This window comes from Bombina bombina, chromosome 10 (genome assembly GCF_027579735.1).
Source record: "Bombina bombina isolate aBomBom1 chromosome 10, aBomBom1.pri, whole genome shotgun sequence".
NCBI classification, from domain to species: domain Eukaryota; kingdom Metazoa; phylum Chordata; class Amphibia; order Anura; family Bombinatoridae; genus Bombina; species Bombina bombina.
Genome location: NC_069508.1, coordinates 145,008,690 through 145,027,984, shown reverse-complemented (window position 1 = coordinate 145,027,984; position 19,295 = coordinate 145,008,690). Strand labels below are relative to the sequence as shown.

General features: G+C 42.6%; 1 protein-coding gene across 5 annotated transcripts in view; it reads left to right on the top strand.

Moving 5' to 3' along the window:
- The window catches only part of SRSF11 (serine and arginine rich splicing factor 11), a 110,972-nt gene that overhangs the window by 54,522 nt on the left and 37,155 nt on the right, over positions 1-19,295 (top strand). For all 5 annotated transcript variants that reach the window (XM_053693363.1, XM_053693361.1, XM_053693362.1 and 2 more), the window contains one exon: positions 2,239-2,288. In XM_053693363.1, the coding sequence (XP_053549338.1) occupies positions 2,239-2,288 (50 nt within the window). The remainder of the gene's footprint in view (positions 1-2,238; positions 2,289-19,295) is intronic.

Here is a 19,295-nt window from a genome sequence, read left to right as displayed (position 1 = left end):
AGTCATTGCCCGGATCAAGCAGGAGAGGGCGTCGGTGATTCTCATAGCACCAGCGTGGCCTCGCAGGATCTGGTATGCAGACCTAGTAGAAATGTCATCTCTTCCACCTTGGAGACTGCCTCTGAGGAAGGACCTTCTACTTCAGGGTCCCTTCCTTCATCCAAATCTCATTTCTCTGAAGCTGACTGCTTGGAGATTGAACGCTTAATTTTATTTAAGCGTGGGTTTTCAGAGTCGGTCATTGAGACTTTGATCCAGGCTCGTAAGCCTGTGACTAGAAGGATTTACTATAAGATATGGCGTAAATATCTGTATTGGTGTGAATCCAGAGGCTACTCTTGGAGTATAGTCAGGATTCCTAGGACTGTTTTGTCTTTTTTTCCAGGAGGCTCTGGAGAAGGGTTTGTCAGCTAGTACTCTAAGGGGTCAGATTTCAGCATGGTCTATTTTGTTGCACAAGCGTTTGGTGGATGCGCCAGATGTGCAATCTTTTTGTCAGGCTCTAGTCCGGATCAGGCCTGTGTTTAAACCTGTTTCTCCTCCCTGGAGTCTTAACCTTGTTCTTAGTTTTACAGCGGGCTCCGTTTGAGCCTATGCATTTCTTAGCTATTAAGATGTTATCTTGGAAAGTTTTGTTTCTTGTTGCTATTTCTTCTGCTCAGAGAGTTTCGGAACTCTTGGCTCTGCAGTTTGATTCTCCTTATCTTATTTTTCATTCTGATAAGGTGGTTCTACGTACTAAGTTAGGTTTCCTACCTAAGGTTGTTTCGAACAGAAATATTAATCAGGAGATGGTGGTTACTTCTTTGTGTCCTGATCCTTCTAAGGAGCGTTTGTTGCACAACCTAGATGTTGTGCGTGCTTTGAAGTTCTATCTTCAGGTGACTTAGGACTTTTGTCAGTCTTCTGCTTTGTTTGTTTTCATGGGAAGCGCAAGGGTCAGAAAGCTACGACTTCTTCTTTCTTTTTGGTTTGAGTATTATTAGTTTGGCCTATGAGACTGCTGGACAGCAACCACCTGAGAGAATTGCAGCTCATTCCACAAGGGCTGTTTCTTCTTCCTGGGCATTCAAAAATGAAGCTTCTGTGAAACAGATTTGCAAGGCTGCATCTTGGTCTTCTTTGCATACTTTTTCAAAGTTTTATAGATTTGATACTTTTGCCTCGGCTGAGGCTTCTTTTGGGCGAAAGATTCTTTAAGCGGTGGTGCCTTCTGTTTAGGTTACCTGTCTTGTCCCTCCCTAATCATTGGTTTCCTCTTGCTTGGGTATTGATTCCAACTTTTAATTGATGATTCCGTGGACTCACCATATCTTAGGAAAGAAAACATTTATTTATTTTTTAATTTATGCTTACCTGATAAATTTATTTATTTCCGGATATGGTGAGTCCATGGCCCACCCTTTATTTATGACAGTTATTTTTTTCTAAACCTCAGGCACCCCTACACTTTTTGTGTTATCTTCTTTTTCCTTTTGCTGAATGACTTGGGGATTATGGGTAAGGGAAGTGACATATATAGCAGCTTTGCTCTGGTACTCTTTGCCGCCTCCTGCTGGCCAGGAGTGATATTCACACTAGTAATTGATGATTCCGTGGACTCGCCATATCCGTAAAGAAATAAATGTATCGGGTAAGCATAAATTATGTTTTTATGTATCATAAATAATGTACTAACTACTTTTTTTTTTTTATATATATATATATAATACTTATAAACATTTTGCCCTGTCCAACCAAAATAATTATTGTCCCATTTCATTTAATCAGTAGATTATATTTTGATATAGTGAATAAGCATATTTTCATACAAAAAAATATATTTTTAAATGTTCAATAGCTGTTCGTTAATAGACATGATAAAAATTAAGCTTAATGCCAATTTAGTAAAATGTAAAAAAAAAAAAAAAAAAAGCCACACATTAATCAAACCCCTTTTATTCTTCTTAACAGTTGAATATCATAAGGGGCAGCATATATGTCATATCAGCAAATAATGTATAAGATGTTTTCACCTTCAGGCCTTTTATAGAAACCTACCATTTAAATTATGTTTTCCTGCATCATAAAACCCCCCCACAGATTTTTAAGATTTCTATCAAAACATTACACATTACAATAGATTTATATCCAAAAGCTTTCCTTCTTTGTAACTAACTCTTACCCACGTTATTTGCCCATTTAAAAAAATTTTTGTGTGTTACCATATTGTATGTTTAATACCGGTTTTTGTTTTAGTCTCTTGCAGCAGATCAGCTTTTAAAGCTCATGAGCACTGTTGATCCAAAGTAAGTGATAACCTCCTTTTTACTGCAGTTATGTTTGTATTTGTTTCAATAAGGTGTTTTTTTTTTTAAAGTAAATTGGCTTTGTTAATGGAATAAGTAACTTCATAATTGTATGTACCATTATTTTTAAAGGGACATGGAAACTTAAGCCAAAATGTAACTTTTATTAAACAGTGAACAATTTTTAAACACCAAGTTCGAGAAGTTATTCAATTTATATACTGTGGTCCTATCAGATAGGGCACAAAAATCACAGTTAAATAAAGGTTATGTAATAGTATATCCCAAAGTAAAAGCATAGGATACTGTACTTCAGTGATTCCATCAACAATATTTGTAATGAATCATTGAATGAGGGAAACTTTCATTCATGAAAATAAATGTAGACACTTAAATGGACAGTCTACCATAGAATTGTTATTGTTTTAAAAGATAGATAATCCCTTTATTACACATTCCCCAGTTTTGCATAACCAACAGAGTTATATTAATATACTTTTTACCTCTGTGATTACCTTGTATCTAGGAACCTTCTTCCAGCCCCCTGATCACATGACTGTGACTGTTTATGATCTATTGTCTTAAATTTAGCATTGTATTGTGCTAAATCTTAAATAACCCCCTGTGCCTGAACACAGTGTTATCTATATGTCCCATGTGTACTTTCTGTCTTTTTGTGTTGAAAAGAGATTTAAAAAGCATGTGATAAGAGGCAGCCCTCAAAGGCTTAGACATTAGCATATGTGCCTACCTATGTTTAGTTTAAACTAAGAATACCAAGAGAAAAAAGCAAATTTGATGATAAAAGTAAATTGGAAAGTTGATTAAAATTAAAAGTCCTATCTGTATAATGAAAGTTTAATTTATACTAGACTGTCCCTTTAATTTCCTTCCTAAGATAGGGAGAGTCCATGGCTTCATTCCTTACTGTTGGAAAATACAACACCTGGCAAAGACACCCCAGCCAAAGGCTTAAATATCCCTCCCACTTACTCATTACCCCAGTCATTCTTTCCCTTTCGTCGCGTTAGGAGGTGGCAGAGGATTCAGAGATTCCAGAAAAGGGTATCTGCCCTTTGAGATAGGACTGGAGTTTTAAGTAGTCATGTCAACCTCTCTGTGAGAGTATTGATGAGTTAGTCTGGAGATGTAGGGAATTTTCTCTTGTAAGATGTATTGAGTCCATGGATCCATCCTTACTTGTGGGATATTCTCCTCCCCTAGAGGAAGTGGCAAAGAGAGCACCCACAGCAGAGCTGCCTATATAGCTCCCCACCCCCAGTCATTCTCTTTGCCTACTCTAAGTAACTAGGAAGTGCAGTTGTGGGAACGGTTTGCAGGCTAAGCTGCATATGAGGTATGTTCAGTCTATATTTTTCTAGACAGACTGTTTATTCTAGGAAAGGCTGGCAATATCCCCATGAGGGAAGGGTAAGCTGTATTCGGACACTTGGATAGGAATTTCAGCTTGCTTGAAGGGCTCATTTGTTACTGGTGACACTGATAGGAAAAAACATTTTTGTTTGTTCAGTAAATGATGCAATTATAACGTTTTTTGAAGGGACTAAAGGGGTCATTGTGGCTTGTGTTAGGGTTTTTTAACCCACATGGTTAATTAAGAGACACTCGGGTGTTTTTCTAATAGGCCTCAAAACATCGAGTGAGGTGGGAGGGGCTTATTTTCGCGCCTCAGTTGCGCAGTTTCTTTTCGCGCCTCAGTTGCGCAGTTTCTTTTCGCGCCTCAGTTGCGCAGTTTCTTTTCCTTAGAGACATCCAACTGCTTCTCTAGAGGTTCCTGCTGTGTTTGAGGGCTGTAAAGGAGGTTTTTTTCCCCACAAATCGTTCTGAAGGGCAGGTAGGCGCCACAGCAGAGCTGTGGCAAGGTGCTGAAAGTTTTTTTTACCGGTTTTGACGTTTTTTCAATCCGGTTTTGCCATTAAGGGGTTAATTGTTTATTTGCATAGTTGTGCAAAGTTACTAAGGCTGTAAGATACTACTGTAAAAAAGTCGTTAAGTTTACTGCTTTTTTACACTGTTTTGCAGAACTTGTGCAGCTTTTTTTCTCTTAAAGGCACAGTACCGTTTTATTTCTAAGTGTTATTTACTTTGATTACAGTGTTTTCCAAGCTTGCTTGTTACATTACTAGCCTGTTTAACATGTCTGACACCAAGGAAAATCCTTGTTAAATATGTTTGGAAGCCATTGTGGAACCCCCTCTTAGAATGTGTCCCAATTGTACTGATATGTCTATAAATTATAAAGAACATATATTAGCACTTAAAAATAGAGCAATAGATGATTCTCAGTCAGAAGTAAATTGAGGGTTCGCCATCTAGCTCTCCCCAAGTGTCACAACCAGTAACGCCCGCACAAGTGACGCCAAGTACCTCTAGTGCGTCACATTAATTTACTTTACAAGACATGGCCACAGTTATGAATACAACCCTCACTGAAGTTTTATCCAAACTGCCTGGTTTACAAGGAAAGCGGGACAGCTCTGGGTTAAGGAAAAATGCTGAGCCGTCTCACGCTTTAGTAGCCGTATCTGATATGCCCTCACAATGCTCTGAAGGGGCGAGGGATTTGTTATCTGAGGGAGAAATTTCTGATTCAGGAAAGACGCTTCCTCAGACAGATTCTGCTATGACGGCCTTTAAATTTAAGCTTGAACACCTCCGCTTATTGCTTAGGGAGGTATTAGCAACTCTAGATGATTGTGACCCTATAGTGGTCCCAGAGAAATTGTGTAAAATGGATAGATACTTAGAGGTTCCTGTTTACACTGATGTTTTTCCAGTCCCTAAGAGGATTGTGAATATTATTGCTAAGGAGTGGGATAGACCAGGTATTCCGTTCACTCCCCCTCCTGTTTTTAAGAAAATGTTTCCCATATCTGATATCATAAGGGACTCATGGCAGACCTAAGGTGGAGGGAGCTATTTCTACTCTGTCTAAGCGTACAACTATACCTATCGAGGACAGTTGTGCTTTCAAAGATCCTATGGATAAAAAATTAGAGGGTCTCCTGAAGAAAATTTTTGTTGTTCAAGGTTTTTCTCTCCAACCTATTGCGTGCATTGTTCCTGTAACAACTGCAGCTGCTTTCTGGTTTGAGGCTCTAGAAGAGGCTCTTCAAATGGAGACTCCATTAGAGGAAATTATGGACAGAATTAAGGCCCTTAAGTTGGCTAATTCTTTTATTACAGATGCCGCTTTTCAACTGGCTAAATTAGCGGCAAAGAATTCAGGTTTTGCCATTTTAGCACGCAGGGCGTTATGGCTTAAGTCCTGATCTGCTGATGTGTCATCTAAATCTAAACTTTTGAACATTCCTTTCAAAGGTAAGACCCTATTCGGGCCTGAACTGAAAGAGATTATTTCAGACATCACTGGAGGGAAAGGTCATGCCCTCCCTCAGGATAGATCAAATAAGATGAGGACCAAACAAAATAATTTTTGTTCCTTTCTGAACTTTATAAGAGTGGTCCCGCTTCAGCTTCCTCTGCTACAAAGCATGAGGGGAATTTAGCCCAATCCAAGTCAGTCTGGAGACCTAACCAGGCTTGGAACAAGGGTAAACAGGCCAAGAAGCCTGCAGCTGCCTCTTAGACAGCATGAAGGGGTAGCCCCCGATCCGGGACCGGATCTAGTAAGGGGCAGACTCTCTCTCTTCGCTCAGGCGAGAGATGTTCAGGATCCCTGGGCTTTAGAAATTGTGTCCCAGGGATATCTTCTGGAATTCAAGGGCTCCCTTCCAAGGGGGAGATTTCACATTTCTCGATTGTCTGTAAACCAGACAAAGAGAGAGGCGTTCTTACGCTGTGTAGAAGACCTACATACCATGGGGGTGATCTGCCCTGTCCCAAAGGAGGAACAGGGGCTAGGGTTTTATTCAAACCTATTTGTGGTTCCCAAGAAAGAGGGAACTTTCAGACCAATCTTGGATCTCAAAATTCTAAACAAGTTCCTCAAAGTTCCATCATTCAAGATGGAGACTATTCGGACTATTCTTCCTCTGATCCAGGAGGGTCAATATATGACTACCGTGGACTTAAAGGATGCATATCTTCACATCCCTATTCACAGAGATCATTAATTCCTCAGATTCGCCTTTCTAAACTGGCATTACCAGTTTGTGGCCCTTCCCTTCGGGTTGGCCTCGGCTCCCAGAATTTTCACAAGTGCTAGGGTCCCTTCTGGCGGTTCTACGACCACGGGGCATAGCAGTGGCGCCTTATCTAGACGACATCTTAATTTAGGCGTCGACTTTCCAGCTAGCCAAGTCTCACACAGACATCATGTTGGCTTTTCTGACATCTCACGGGTGGAAGGTGAACATAAGAGTTCTCTCTTCCCTCTTACAAGAGTTTCCTTCCTAGGGACTCTGATAGACTCGGTAGAAATGAAAATATTTCTGACGGAGGTCAGAAAGTTAAAATTCTTATCCACTTGCCGAGCTCTTCATTCCATTCCTCGGCCATCAGTGGCTCAGTGTATGGAGGTAATCGGACTCATGGTAGCGGCAATGGACAATAGTTCCTTTCTTCTGTTAAGTGTGATCAGTCCACGGGTCATCATTACTTCTGGGATATTACTCCTCCCCAACAGGAAGTGCAAGAGGATTCACCCAGCAGAGTTGCATATAGCCCCTCCCCTCTACGTCACCCCCAGTCATTCTCTTGCACCCAACGACTAGATAGGATGTGTGAGAGGACTATGGTGATTTTATTTAGTTTATTTCTTCAATCAAAAGTTTGTTATTTTTTAATAGCACCGGAGTGTGTTCTTCCTTCTCTGGTAGAGTTTGAAGAAGAATCTACCAGAGTTTTTACTATGATTTTAGCCGGAGTTGTTAAGATCATATTGCTGTTTCTCGGCCATCTGAGGAGAGGTAAACTTCAGATCAGGGGACAGCGGGCAGTTTATTCTGCAAAAAGGTATGTAGCAGTTTTTATTTTCTAACAATGGAATTGCTGAGAAAATCCTGCCATACCGACATTATATCATGTATGTATAATTTACATTTTAGTATTCTGGGGAATGGTACTTCACTGGAATTACACTGTGTATATAAGATTTTAGCCTAATAGAAATACAACAGGCTTTTTAATAATTCTTAATTATGTTAAACGTTTTTGCTGGAATGTAAAATCGTTTTCATTTTCTGAGGTACTGGGTGAATAAAATGTTTGGGCACTATTTTTCCACTTGGCAGTTGCTGGATCTAATTATGACAGTTTTTAATCTCTCTCACTGTTGTGTGTGAGGGGGTGGGACCTTTTCTTCTGTTATGTGTGATCAGTCCACGGGTCATCATTACTTCTGGGATATAACTCCTCCCCAACAGGAAATGCAAGAGGATTCACCCAGCAGAGCTGCATATAGCTCCTCCCCTCTACGTCAGTCCCAGTCATTCTCTTGCACCCAACGACTAGATAGGATGTGTGAGAGGACTATGGTGATTATACTTAGTTTTTATGACTTCAATCAAAAGTTTGTTATTTTACAATAGCACCGGAGCGTGTTATTACTTCTCTGGCAGAGTTTGAGGAAGAATCTGCCAGAGTTTTTTACTATGATTTTAACCGGAGTTGTTAAGATCATATTGCTGTTCTCGGCCATCTGAGGGAGGTAAAGGCTTCAGATCAGGGGACAGCGGGCAGATGAATCTGCATTGAGGTATGTAGCAGTTTTTATTTTCTGAATGGAATTGATGAGAAAATCCTGCCATACCGTTAAAATGACATGTATGTATACACTTCAGTATTCTGGGGATGGTATTTCACCGGAACTACTCTGTTAAAGGTCACTAATCCTTTTAATAACTATTTATCATGTTAAACGTTTTTGCTGGAATGTAGAATCGTTTACATTGCTGAGGTACTGTGTGAATAAATATTTGGGCATTATTTTCCACTTGGCAGCCTTTTTTGCTTTTATTTGTGACAGTTTCGTTTCTCTTCACTGCTGTGTGGGAGAGGGAGGGGCCGTTTTTGGCGCTCTTTGCTACGCATCAAAAAATTCCAGTCAGTTACTTTTATATTTCCTGCATGATCCGGTTCATCTCTGACAGATCTCAGGGGTCTTCAAACTTCTTTGAAGGGAGGTAAATTCTCTCAGCAGAGCTGTGAGAATTCTTATAGTGACTGTGAATAAAAACGTTGCTTTGTATTTTTTATTTCAAATTTAATTATTGTTATTTTACTAATGGGAACAAACCTTTGCTAAAAGTTGTGTTGTTTTAAAGTTTGATGCTATAACTGTTTTTCAGTTCATTATTTCAACTGTCATTTAATCGTTTAGTACCTCTTTGAGGCACAGTACGTTTTTGCTAAAAAAGATTATAACCAAGTTGTAAGTTTTTTTGCTAGTGTGTTAAACATGTCTGACTCAGAGGAAGATATCTGTGTCATTTGTTCCAATGCCAAGGTGGAGCCCAATAGAAATTTATGTACTAACTGTATTGATGCTACTTTAAATAAAAGTCAATCTGTACAATGTGAACAAATTTCACCAAACAGCGAGGGGAGAGTTATGCCGACTAACTCGCCTCACGCGGCAGTACCTGCATCTCCCGCCCGGGAGGTGCGTGATATTATGGCGCCTAGTACATCTGGGCGGCCATTACAGATAACATTACAAGATATGGCTACTGTTATGACTGAAGTTTTGTCTAAATTACCAGAATTAAGAGGCAAGCGTGATCACTCTGGGGTGAGAACAGAGTGCGCTGACAATACTAGGGCCATGTCTGATACTGCGTCACAGCTCGCAGAGCATGAGGACGGAGAGCTTCATTCTGTGGGTGACGGTTCTGATCCAAACAGATTGGATTCAGATATTTCAAATTTTAAATTTAAATTGGAAAACCTCCGTGTATTACTAGGGGAGGTCTTAGCAGCTCTTAATGATTGTAACACCGTTGCAATACCAGAGAAACTGTGTAGGTTGGATAAATACTTTGCGGTACCGGCGAGTACTGACGTTTTTCCTATACCTAAGAGACTAACTGAAATTGTTACTAAGGAGTGGGATAGACCCGGTGTGCCGTTCTCACCCCCTCCAATATTTAGAAAGATGTTTCCAATAGACGCCACCACTCGGGACTTATGGCAAACGGTCCCTAAGGTGGAGGGAGCAGTTTCTACTTTAGCTAAGCGTACCACTATCCCGGTGGAGGATAGCTGTGCTTTTTCAGATCCAATGGATAAAAAATTAGAGGGTTACCTTAAGAAAATGTTTGTTCAACAAGGTTTTATATTGCAACCCCTTGCATGTATCGCGCCGATTACGGCTGCGGCAGCATTTTGGATTGAGTCTCTGGAAGAGAACCTTAGTTCATCTACGCTAGATGACATTACGGACAGGCTTAGAGTCCTTAAACTAGCTAATTCTTTCATTTCGGAGGCCGTAGTACATTTAACCAAACTTACGGCTAAGAACTCAGGATTCGCCATACAGGCACGTAGGGCGCTGTGGCTAAAATCCTGGTCAGCCGATGTTACTTCTAAGTCCAAATTACTTAATATACCTTTCAAGGGGCAGTCTTTATTTGGGCCCGGTTTGAAAGAAATTATCGCTGACATTACAGGAGGTAAGGGCCACGCCCTACCTCAAGACAAAGCCAAAGCTAAGGCTAGACAGTCTAATTTTCGTCCCTTTCGGAATTTCAAAACAGGAGCAGCATCAACCTCCACTGCACCAAAACAGGAGGGAGCTGTTGCTCGTTACAGGCAAGGCTGGAAGCCTAACCAGTCCTGGAACAAGAGCAAGCAGGCCAGGAAACCTGCTGCTGCCCCAAAGACAGCATGAATCGAGAGCCCCCGATCCGGGACCGGATCTAGTGGGGGGCAGACTTTCTCTCTTCGCCCAGGCCTGGGCAAGAGATGTTCAGGATCCCTGGGCACTAGAGATCATATCTCAGGGATACCTTCTAGACTTCAAATTATCTCCCCCAAGAGGGAGGTTTCATCTGTCAAGGTTGTCAACAAACCAGATAAAGAAAGAGGCGTTTCTACGCTGTGTACAAGATCTGTTATTAATGGGAGTGATCCATCCGGTTCCGCGGTCGGAACAAGGACAAGGGTTCTACTCAAACCTGTTTGTGGTTCCCAAAAAAGAGGGAACTTTCAGGCCAATCTTAGATTTAAAGATTCTAAACAAATTCCTAAGAGTTCCATCCTTCAAAATGGAAACTATTCGGACAATCTTACCCATGATCCAAAAGGGTCAGTACATGACCACAGTGGATTTAAAAGATGCTTACCTTCACATACCGATCCACAAAGATCATCACCGGTATCTAAGGTTTGCCTTCTTAGACAGGCACTACCAGTTTGTAGCTCTTCCATTCGGATTGGCTACGGCTCCAAGAATCTTCACAAAGGTTCTGGGTGCCCTTCTGGCGGTACTAAGACCGCGAGGGATTTCGGTAGCTCCGTATCTAGACGACATTCTAATACAAGCTTCAAGCTTTCAGACTGCCAAGTCTCATACAGAGTTAGTTCTGGCATTTCTAAGGTCGCATGGATGGAAAGTGAACGAAAAGAAGAGTTCTCTTTTTCCTCTCACAAGAGTTCCATTCTTGGGGACTCTTATAGATTCTGTAGAAATGAAGATTTACCTGACAGAAGACAGGTTAACAAAGCTTCAAAATGCATGCCGTGTCCTTCATTCCATTCAACGCCCGTCAGTAGCTCAATGCATGGAGGTGATCGGCTTAATGGTAGCGGCAATGGACATAGTACCTTTTGCACGCCTACACCTCAGACCGCTGCAATTGTGCATGCTAAGTCAGTGGAATGGGGATTACTCAGATTTGTCCCCTACTCTGAATCTGAATCAAGAGACCAGAAATTCTCTTCTATGGTGGCTTTATCGGCCACACCTGTCCAGGGGGATGCCATTCAGCAGGCCAGACTGGACAATTGTAACAACAGACGCCAGCCTACTAGGTTGGGGCGCTGTCTGGAATTCTCTGAAGGCCCAGGGACTATGGAATCAGGAGGAGAGTCTCCTTCCAATAAACATTCTGGAATTGAGAGCAGTTCTCAATGCCCTTCTGGCTTGGCCCCAATTAACAACTCGGGGGTTCATCAGGTTTCAGTCGGACAACATCACGACTGTAGCTTACATCAACCATCAGGGAGGGACAAGAAGCTCCCTAGCAATGATGGAAGTATCAAAGATAATTCGCTGGGCAGAGTCTCACTCTTGCCACCTGTCAGCAATCTACATCCCGGGAGTGGAGAACTGGGAGGCGGATTTCTTGAGTCGCCAGACTTTTCATCCGGGGGAGTGGGAACTTCATCCGGAGGTCTTTGCCCAAATACTTCGACGTTGGGGCAAACCAGAGATAGATCTCATGGCGTCTCGCCAGAACGCCAAACTTCCTCACTACGGGTCCAGATCCAGGGATCCGGGAGCGGTTCTGATAGATGCTTTGACAGCACCTTGGAACTTCGGGATGGCTTATGTGTTTCCACCCTTCCCGCTGCTTCCTCGATTGATTGCCAAAATCAAACAGGAGAGAGCATCAGTGATTCTAATAGCGCCTGCATGGCCACGCAGGACTTGGTATGCAGATCTAGTGGACATGTCATCCTGTCCGCCTTGGTCTCTACCTCTAAGACAGGACCTTCTGATACAGGGTCCATTCAAACATCAAAATCTAACTTCTCTGAAGCTGACTGCTTGGAAATTGAACGCTTGATTTTATCAAAACGTGGTTTTTCTGAGTCGGTTATTGATACCCTGATACAGGCTAGGAAGCCTGTTACCAGAAGGATTTACCATAAAATATGGCGTAAATACCTATACTGGTGCGAATCCAAAGGTTACTCCTGGAGTAAGGTTAGGATCGCTAGGATATTGTCTTTTCTACAAGAAGGTTTAGAAAAGGGTTTATCAGCTAGTTCATTAAAGGGACAGATTTCAGCTCTGTCCATCTTGTTACACAGGCGTCTGTCAGAAAATCCAGACGTCCAGACTTTTTGTCAGGCTTTAGCTAGAATCAAGCCTGTGTTTAAAACTGTTGCTCCGCCATGGAGTTTAAACTTAGTTCTTAACGTTTTACAAGGTGTTCCGTTTGAACCCCTTCATTCCATTGATATAAAATTGTTATCTTGGAAAGTTCTGTTTTTAATGGCTATTTCCTCGGCTCGAAGAGTCTCTGAGTTATCAGCCTTACATTGTGATTCTCCTTATCTGATTTTTCACTCAGACAAGGTAGTTCTGCGTACTAAACCTGGGTTCTTACCTAAGGTAGTCACTAACAGGAATATCAATCAAGAGATTGTTGTTCCATCCTTGTGTCCAAATCCTTCTTCAAAGAAGGAACGTCTTCTACACAATCTGGATGTAGTTCGTGCCCTCAAGTTCTACTTGCAGGCAACTAAAGATTTTCGCCAAACTTCTTCCCTGTTTGTCGTTTATTCTGGACAGAGGAGAGGTCAAAAAGCTTCTGCTACCTCTCTCTCTTTTTGGCTTCGTAGCATAATACGTTTAGCCTATGAGACTGCTGGACAGCAGCCTCCTGAAAGAATTACAGCCCACTCCACTAGAGCTGTGGCTTCCACTTGGGCCTTTAAGAATGAGGCCTCTGTTGAACAGATTTGCAAGGCTGCAACTTGGTCTTCGCTTCATACTTTTTCCAAATTTTACAAATTTGACACTTTTGCTTCTTCGGAGGCTATTTTTGGGAGAAAGGTTCTTCAGGCAGTGGTTCCTTCTGTATAATGAGCCTGCCTATCCCTCCCGTCATCCGTGTACTTTTGCTTTGGTATTGGTATCCCAGAAGTAATGATGACCCGTGGACTGATCACACATAACAGAAGAAAACATAATTTATGCTTACCTGATAAATTCCTTTCTTCTGTTGTGTGATCAGTCCACGGCCCGCCCTGTTTTAAGGCAGGTAAATATTTTTTAAATTACACTCCAGTCACCACTTCACCCTTGGTTACTCCTTTCTCGTTGATTCTTGGTCGAATGACTGGGACTGACGTAGAGGGGAGGAGCTATATGCAGCTCTGCTGGGTGAATCCTCTTGCATTTCCTGTTGGGGAGGAGTTATATCCCAGAAGTAATGATGACCCGTGGACTGATCACACAACAGAAGAAAGGAATTTATCAGGTAAGCATAAATTATGTTTTTTGGCGCTTTTGCTACGCATCAAAAATTTCAGTCAAAAGCTCATTGTTTTTTCCTGCATGTTCCGGTTTATCTCTACAGAACCCAGGGATCTTCAAAGCTAATTTGAGGGAAGTAATCTAACAGAGCTGTAAGATTGTAGTTGACTGTGATAAAAAACGTTTATTCTTTAACTTTTTTATGCCTCAGGGTTAGTTATTTCTTGCTACTGGGTACAAGCCTTTGCTAAGTTGCATTTTGTTTTACAAAGCTGATTGATTTCATCTGTTATATATATTCAGTGCTTTTCAAGCACAGTTCGTTTTTTTCATTGTATTTTACTTGTATAGTATTTCCAAATTGCAAGTTTATTTGCTAGTTTGTTAAACATGTCTGATTCAGAAGATGAGACCTGTACTATTTGTACTAAAGCCAAGGTGGAGCCCAATAGAAATTTATGTACTAACTGTATTGATGCTACATTAAATAAAAGTCAATCTGTACAAATTGAACAAATTTCACCAAACAACGAGGGGAGAGTTATGCCGACTAACTCGCCTCACGTGACAGTACCTGCATCTCCCGCTCGGGACGTGCGCGATATGGCGACGCCAAGTACATCTGGGCGGCCATTACAAATAACATTACAAGATATGGCTACTGTTATGACTGAGGTTTTGGCTAAATTACCAGAACTAAGGGGCAAGCGTGATCACTCTTGAGTGAGAACAGAGTGCGCTGATAATGTTAGGGCCATGTCAGATACTGCGTCACAACTTGCAGAACATGAGGACGGAGAGCTTCATTCTGCGGCTGACGGTTCTGATCCAAACAGATTGGATTCAGATATTTCACATTTTAAATTTAAGCTGGAAAACCTCCGTGTTTTACTAGGGGAGGTGTTAGCGGCCCTGAATGATTGTAACACAGTTGCAATACCCGAGAAAATGTGTAGGTTGGATAAATATTTTGCTGTACCAACAAGTACTGACGTTTTTCCTATACCTAAAAGACTAACTGAAATTATTACTAAGGAGTGGGATAGACCCGGTGTGCCGTTCTCACCCCCTCCAATATTTAGAAAGATGTTTCCAATAGACACCACCACACGGGATTTATGGCAAACGGTCCCTAAGGTGGAGGGAGCAGTTTCTACTTTAGCTAAACGTACCACTTTCCCGGTAGAGGATAGCTGTGCCTTTTCAGATCCAATGGATAAAAAATTAGAGGGTTACCTTAAGAAAATGTTTGTTCAACAAGGTTTTATATTGCAACCCCTTGCATGCATTGCGCCGATCACGGCTGCAGCGGCATTCTGGATTGAGTCTCTAGAAGAGAATCTGGGTTCAGCTACGCTGGACGACATTTCAGACAGACTTAGAGTACTTAAGCTATCTAATTCATTCATTTCGGAAGCCGTAGTACATTTAATTAAACTTGCGGCTAAGAATTCCGGATTCGCCATTCAAGCGCGCAGAGCTCTGTGGCTAAAATCCTGGTCAGCTGATGTAACTTCTAAGTCCAAATTACTTAATATACCTTTCAAGGGACAGACCTTATTTGGGCCCGGTTTGAAAGAAATTATCGCTGACATTACAGGAGGTAAGGGCCACGCCCTACCTCAAGACAAAGCCAAACCTAAGGCTAGACAGTCTAATTTTCGTTCCTTTCGGAATTTCAAAGCAGGAGCAGCATCATCTTCCACTACTCCAAAACAAGAAGGATCTGGTGCTCGCTACAGACAAGGCTGGAGACCTAACCAGTCCTGGAACAAGGGCAAGCAGGCCATGAAGCCTGCAGCTGCCACTAAAACAGCATGAATTGAGGGCCCCCGATCCGGGATCGGATCTAGTGGGGGGCAGACTTTCTCTCTTCGCCCAGGCTTGGGCAAGAGATGTCCAGGATCCCTAGACGCTAGAGATAATATCTCAGGGATACCTTCTGGATTTCAAACACTCTCCTCCAAGAGAGAGATTTCATCTGTCAAGGTTGTCGACAAACCAAACAAAGAAAGAAGCGTTTCTACGCTGCATACAAGATCTATTGTTAATGGGAGTAATCCATCCAGTTCCACGGTCGGAACAGGGACAAGGGTTTTACTCAAATCTGTTTGTGGTTCCCAAAAAAGAGGGAACTTTCAGACCAAACCTGGATTTAAAGATCCTAAACAAATTCCTAAGAGTTCCATCATTCAAAATGGAGACTATCCGGACAATTTTACCCATGATCCAAGAAGGTCAGTACATGACCACAGTGGACTTAAAGGACGCTTACCTTCACATACCGATTCACAAAGATCATTACCGGTATCTAAGGTTTGCCTTTCTAGACAGGCATTACCAGTTTGTGGCTCTTCCATTCGGATTGGCTACAGCTCCAAGAATCTTCACAAAGGTTCTAGGTGCTCTTCTGGCGGTACTAAGACCGTGGGGAATTTCGGTAGCTCCTTACCTAGACGACATTCTGATACAAGCTTCAAGCTTTCAAACTGCCAAGTCTCATACAGAGTTAGTACTGGCATTTCTAAGGTCACATGGATGGAAGGTGAACGAAAAGAAAAGTTCACTCGTTCCACTTACAAGAGTTCCCTTCCTGGGGACTCTTATAGATTCTGTAGAAATGAAGATTTACCTGACAGAAGACAGGTTAACAAGACTTCAAAGTGCTTGCCGCACCCTTCATTCCATTCAACACCCATCGGTGGCTCAATGCATGGAGGTAATCGGCCTAATGGTAGCAGCAATGGACATAGTGCCATTTGCTCGCTTACACCTCAGACCACTGCAATTGTGCATGCTAAGTCAGTGGAATGGGGATTACTCAGACTTGTCCCCTTCTCTGAATCTGGATCAAGAGACCAGAAATTCTCTTCTATGGTGGCTTTCTCGGCCACATCTGTCCAGGGGGATGCCATTCAGCAGACCAGACTGGACAATTGTAACAACAGACGCCAGCCTTCTAGGTTGGGGTGCCGTCTGGAATTCTCTGAAGGCTCAGGGACAATGGAGTCAGGAGGAGAGTCTCCTGCCAATAAACATTCTGGAATTGAGAGCAGTTCTCAATGCCCTCCTGGCTTGGCCCCAGTTGACAACTCGGGGGTTCATCAGGTTTCAGTCGGACAACATCACGACTGTAGCTTACATCAACCATCAGGGAGGGACAAGGAGCTCCCTAGCAATGATGGAAGTATCAAAGATAATTCGCTGGGCAGAGTCTCACTCTTGCCACCTGTCAGCAATCCACATCCCGGGAGTGGAGAATTGGGAGGCGGATTTCTTAAGTCGTCAGACTTTTCATCCGGGGGAATGGGAACTTCATCCGGAGGTCTTTGCCCAAATACTTCGACGTTGGGGCAAGCCAGAGATAGATCTCATGGCGTCTCGACAGAACGCCAAGCTTCCTCGCTACGGGTCCAGATCCAGGGATCCAGGAGCAGTCCTAATAGATGCCCTGACGGCACCTTGGGACTTCAGGATGGCTTATGTGTTTCCACCCTTCCCGATGCTTCCTCGATTGATTGCCAGAATCAAACAGGAGAGAGCATCAGTGATTCTGATAGCACCTGCATGGCCACGCAGGACTTGGTATGCAGACCTGGTGGACATGTCATCCTGTCCACCTTGGTCTCTACCTCTGAAACAGGACCTCCTGATACAGGGTCCTTTCAAACATCAAAATCTAACTTCTCTGTAGCTGACTGCTTGGAAATTGAACGTTTGATTTTATCAAGACGTGGGTTTTCTGAGTCAGTTATTGACACCTTAATACAGGCCAGGAAGCCTGTTACCAGAAAGATTTACCATAAAATATGGCGTAAATACCTATATTGGTGTGAATCCAAAGGTTACTCTTGGAGTAAGGTTAGGATTCCTAGGATATTGTCTTTTCTACAAGAAGGCTTAGAAAAGGGTTTATCTGCTAGTTCATTAAAGGGACAGATCTCAGCTCTGTCTATTCTGTTACACAAACGTCTGTCAGAAGTGCCAGACGTTCAGGCTTTTTGTCAGGCTTTAGCGAGGATTAAGCCTGTGTTTAAGACTGTTGCTCCACCATGGAGTTTAAATCTTGTTCTTAACGTTTTACAGGGCGTTCCGTTTGAACCCCTCCATTCCATTGATATAAAGTTGTTATCTTGGAAAGTTCTATTTTTAATGGCTATTTCATCGGCTCGAAGAGTCTCCGAATTATCAGCCTTACATTGTGATTCTCCTTATTTGATTTTTCATTCGGATAAGGTAGTTCTGCGTACTAAACCTGGGTTCTTACCCAAGGTAGTCACTAACAGGAATATCAATCAAGAGATTGTTGTTCCATCTTTGTGTCCAAATCCTTCTTCAAAGAAGGAACGTCTTCTGCACAATCTGGATGTAGTTCGTGCCCTAAAATTTTACTTACAGGCAACTAAAGAATTTCGACAGACGTCTTCCCTGTTTGTCGTTTACTCTGGTCAGAGGAGAGGTCAAAAAGCTTCTGCTACCTCTCTCTTTTTGGCTTCGTAGCATAATGCGTTTAGCCTATGAGACTGCTGGACAGCAACCTCCTGAAAGAATTACAGCTCATTCCACTAGAGCTGTGGCTTCCACTTGGGCCTTTAAGAATGAGGCCTCTGTTGAACAGATTTGCAAGGCTGCAACTTGGTCTTCGCTTCATACTTTTTCCAAATTTTCTAAATTTGACACATTTGCTTCCTCGGAGGCTATTTTTGGGAGAGAGGTTCTTCAGGCAAGTGGTTCCTTCTGTATAAAAGAGCCTGCCTATCCCTCCCGTCATCCGTGTACTTTTGCTTTGGTATTGGTATCCCAGAAGTAATGATGACCCGTGGACTGATCACACTTAACAGAAGAAAACATAATTTATGCTTTCCTGATAAATTCCTTTCTTCTGTAGTGTGATCAGTCCACGGCCCGCCCTGTTTTTTAAGGCAGGTAATTATTTTTAAATTATACTCCAGTCACCACTACACCCTTGGTTCCTCCTTTCTCGTTGGTCCTTGGTCGAATGACTGGGGGTGACGTAGAGGGGAGGGGCTATATGCAACTCTGCTGGGTGAATCCTCTTGCACTTCCTGTTGGGGAGGAGTAATATCCCAGAAGTAATGATGACCCGTGGACTGATCACACTACAGAAGAAAGGAATTTATCAGGTAAGCATAAATTATGTTTTTGCCCGTCTACACCTCAGACCACTGCAACTATGCATGCTCAAACAGTGGAATGGGGATTATGCAGATTTGTCTCCTCAACTGCATCTGGACCAGAGATTCTCTTCTCTGGTGGTTGTCTCAGGGAATGTGCTTCCACAGGCCAGAGTGGCTCATTGTAACGACAGATGCTAGGCTGGGGTGCAGTCTGGAACTCCCTGAAAGCACAGGGCTTATGGTCTCGGGAGGAAGCTCTCCTCCCGATAAATATTTTAGAACTGAGAGCGATATTCAATACACTTCAGGCGTGGCCTCAACTTGCTGCGGCCAAATTAATCAGGTTTCAGTTGGACAACATCACGACTGTAGCTTATATCAATCATCAGGGAGGAACAAGGAGTTCTCTAGCGATGATGGAGGTAACCAAAATAATCCGGTGGGCAGAGGATCACTCTTGTCATCTCTCAGCAATCCACATCCCAGGAGTAGAGAACTGGGAGGCGGATTTTCTAAGTCGTCAGACTCTTCATCCGGGGGAGTGGGAACTCCATCCGGAGGTATTCGCCCAACTGATTCAGCTATGGGGCACACCAGAATTGGATCTGATGGCGTCTCGTCAGAATGCCAAACTTCCCCGTTACAGGTCCAGGTTCCGGGATCCCAAGGCGGTACTGATAGATGCTCTAGCAGTGCCTTGGTCCTTCAATCTGGCCTATGTATTTCCACCGCTTCCTC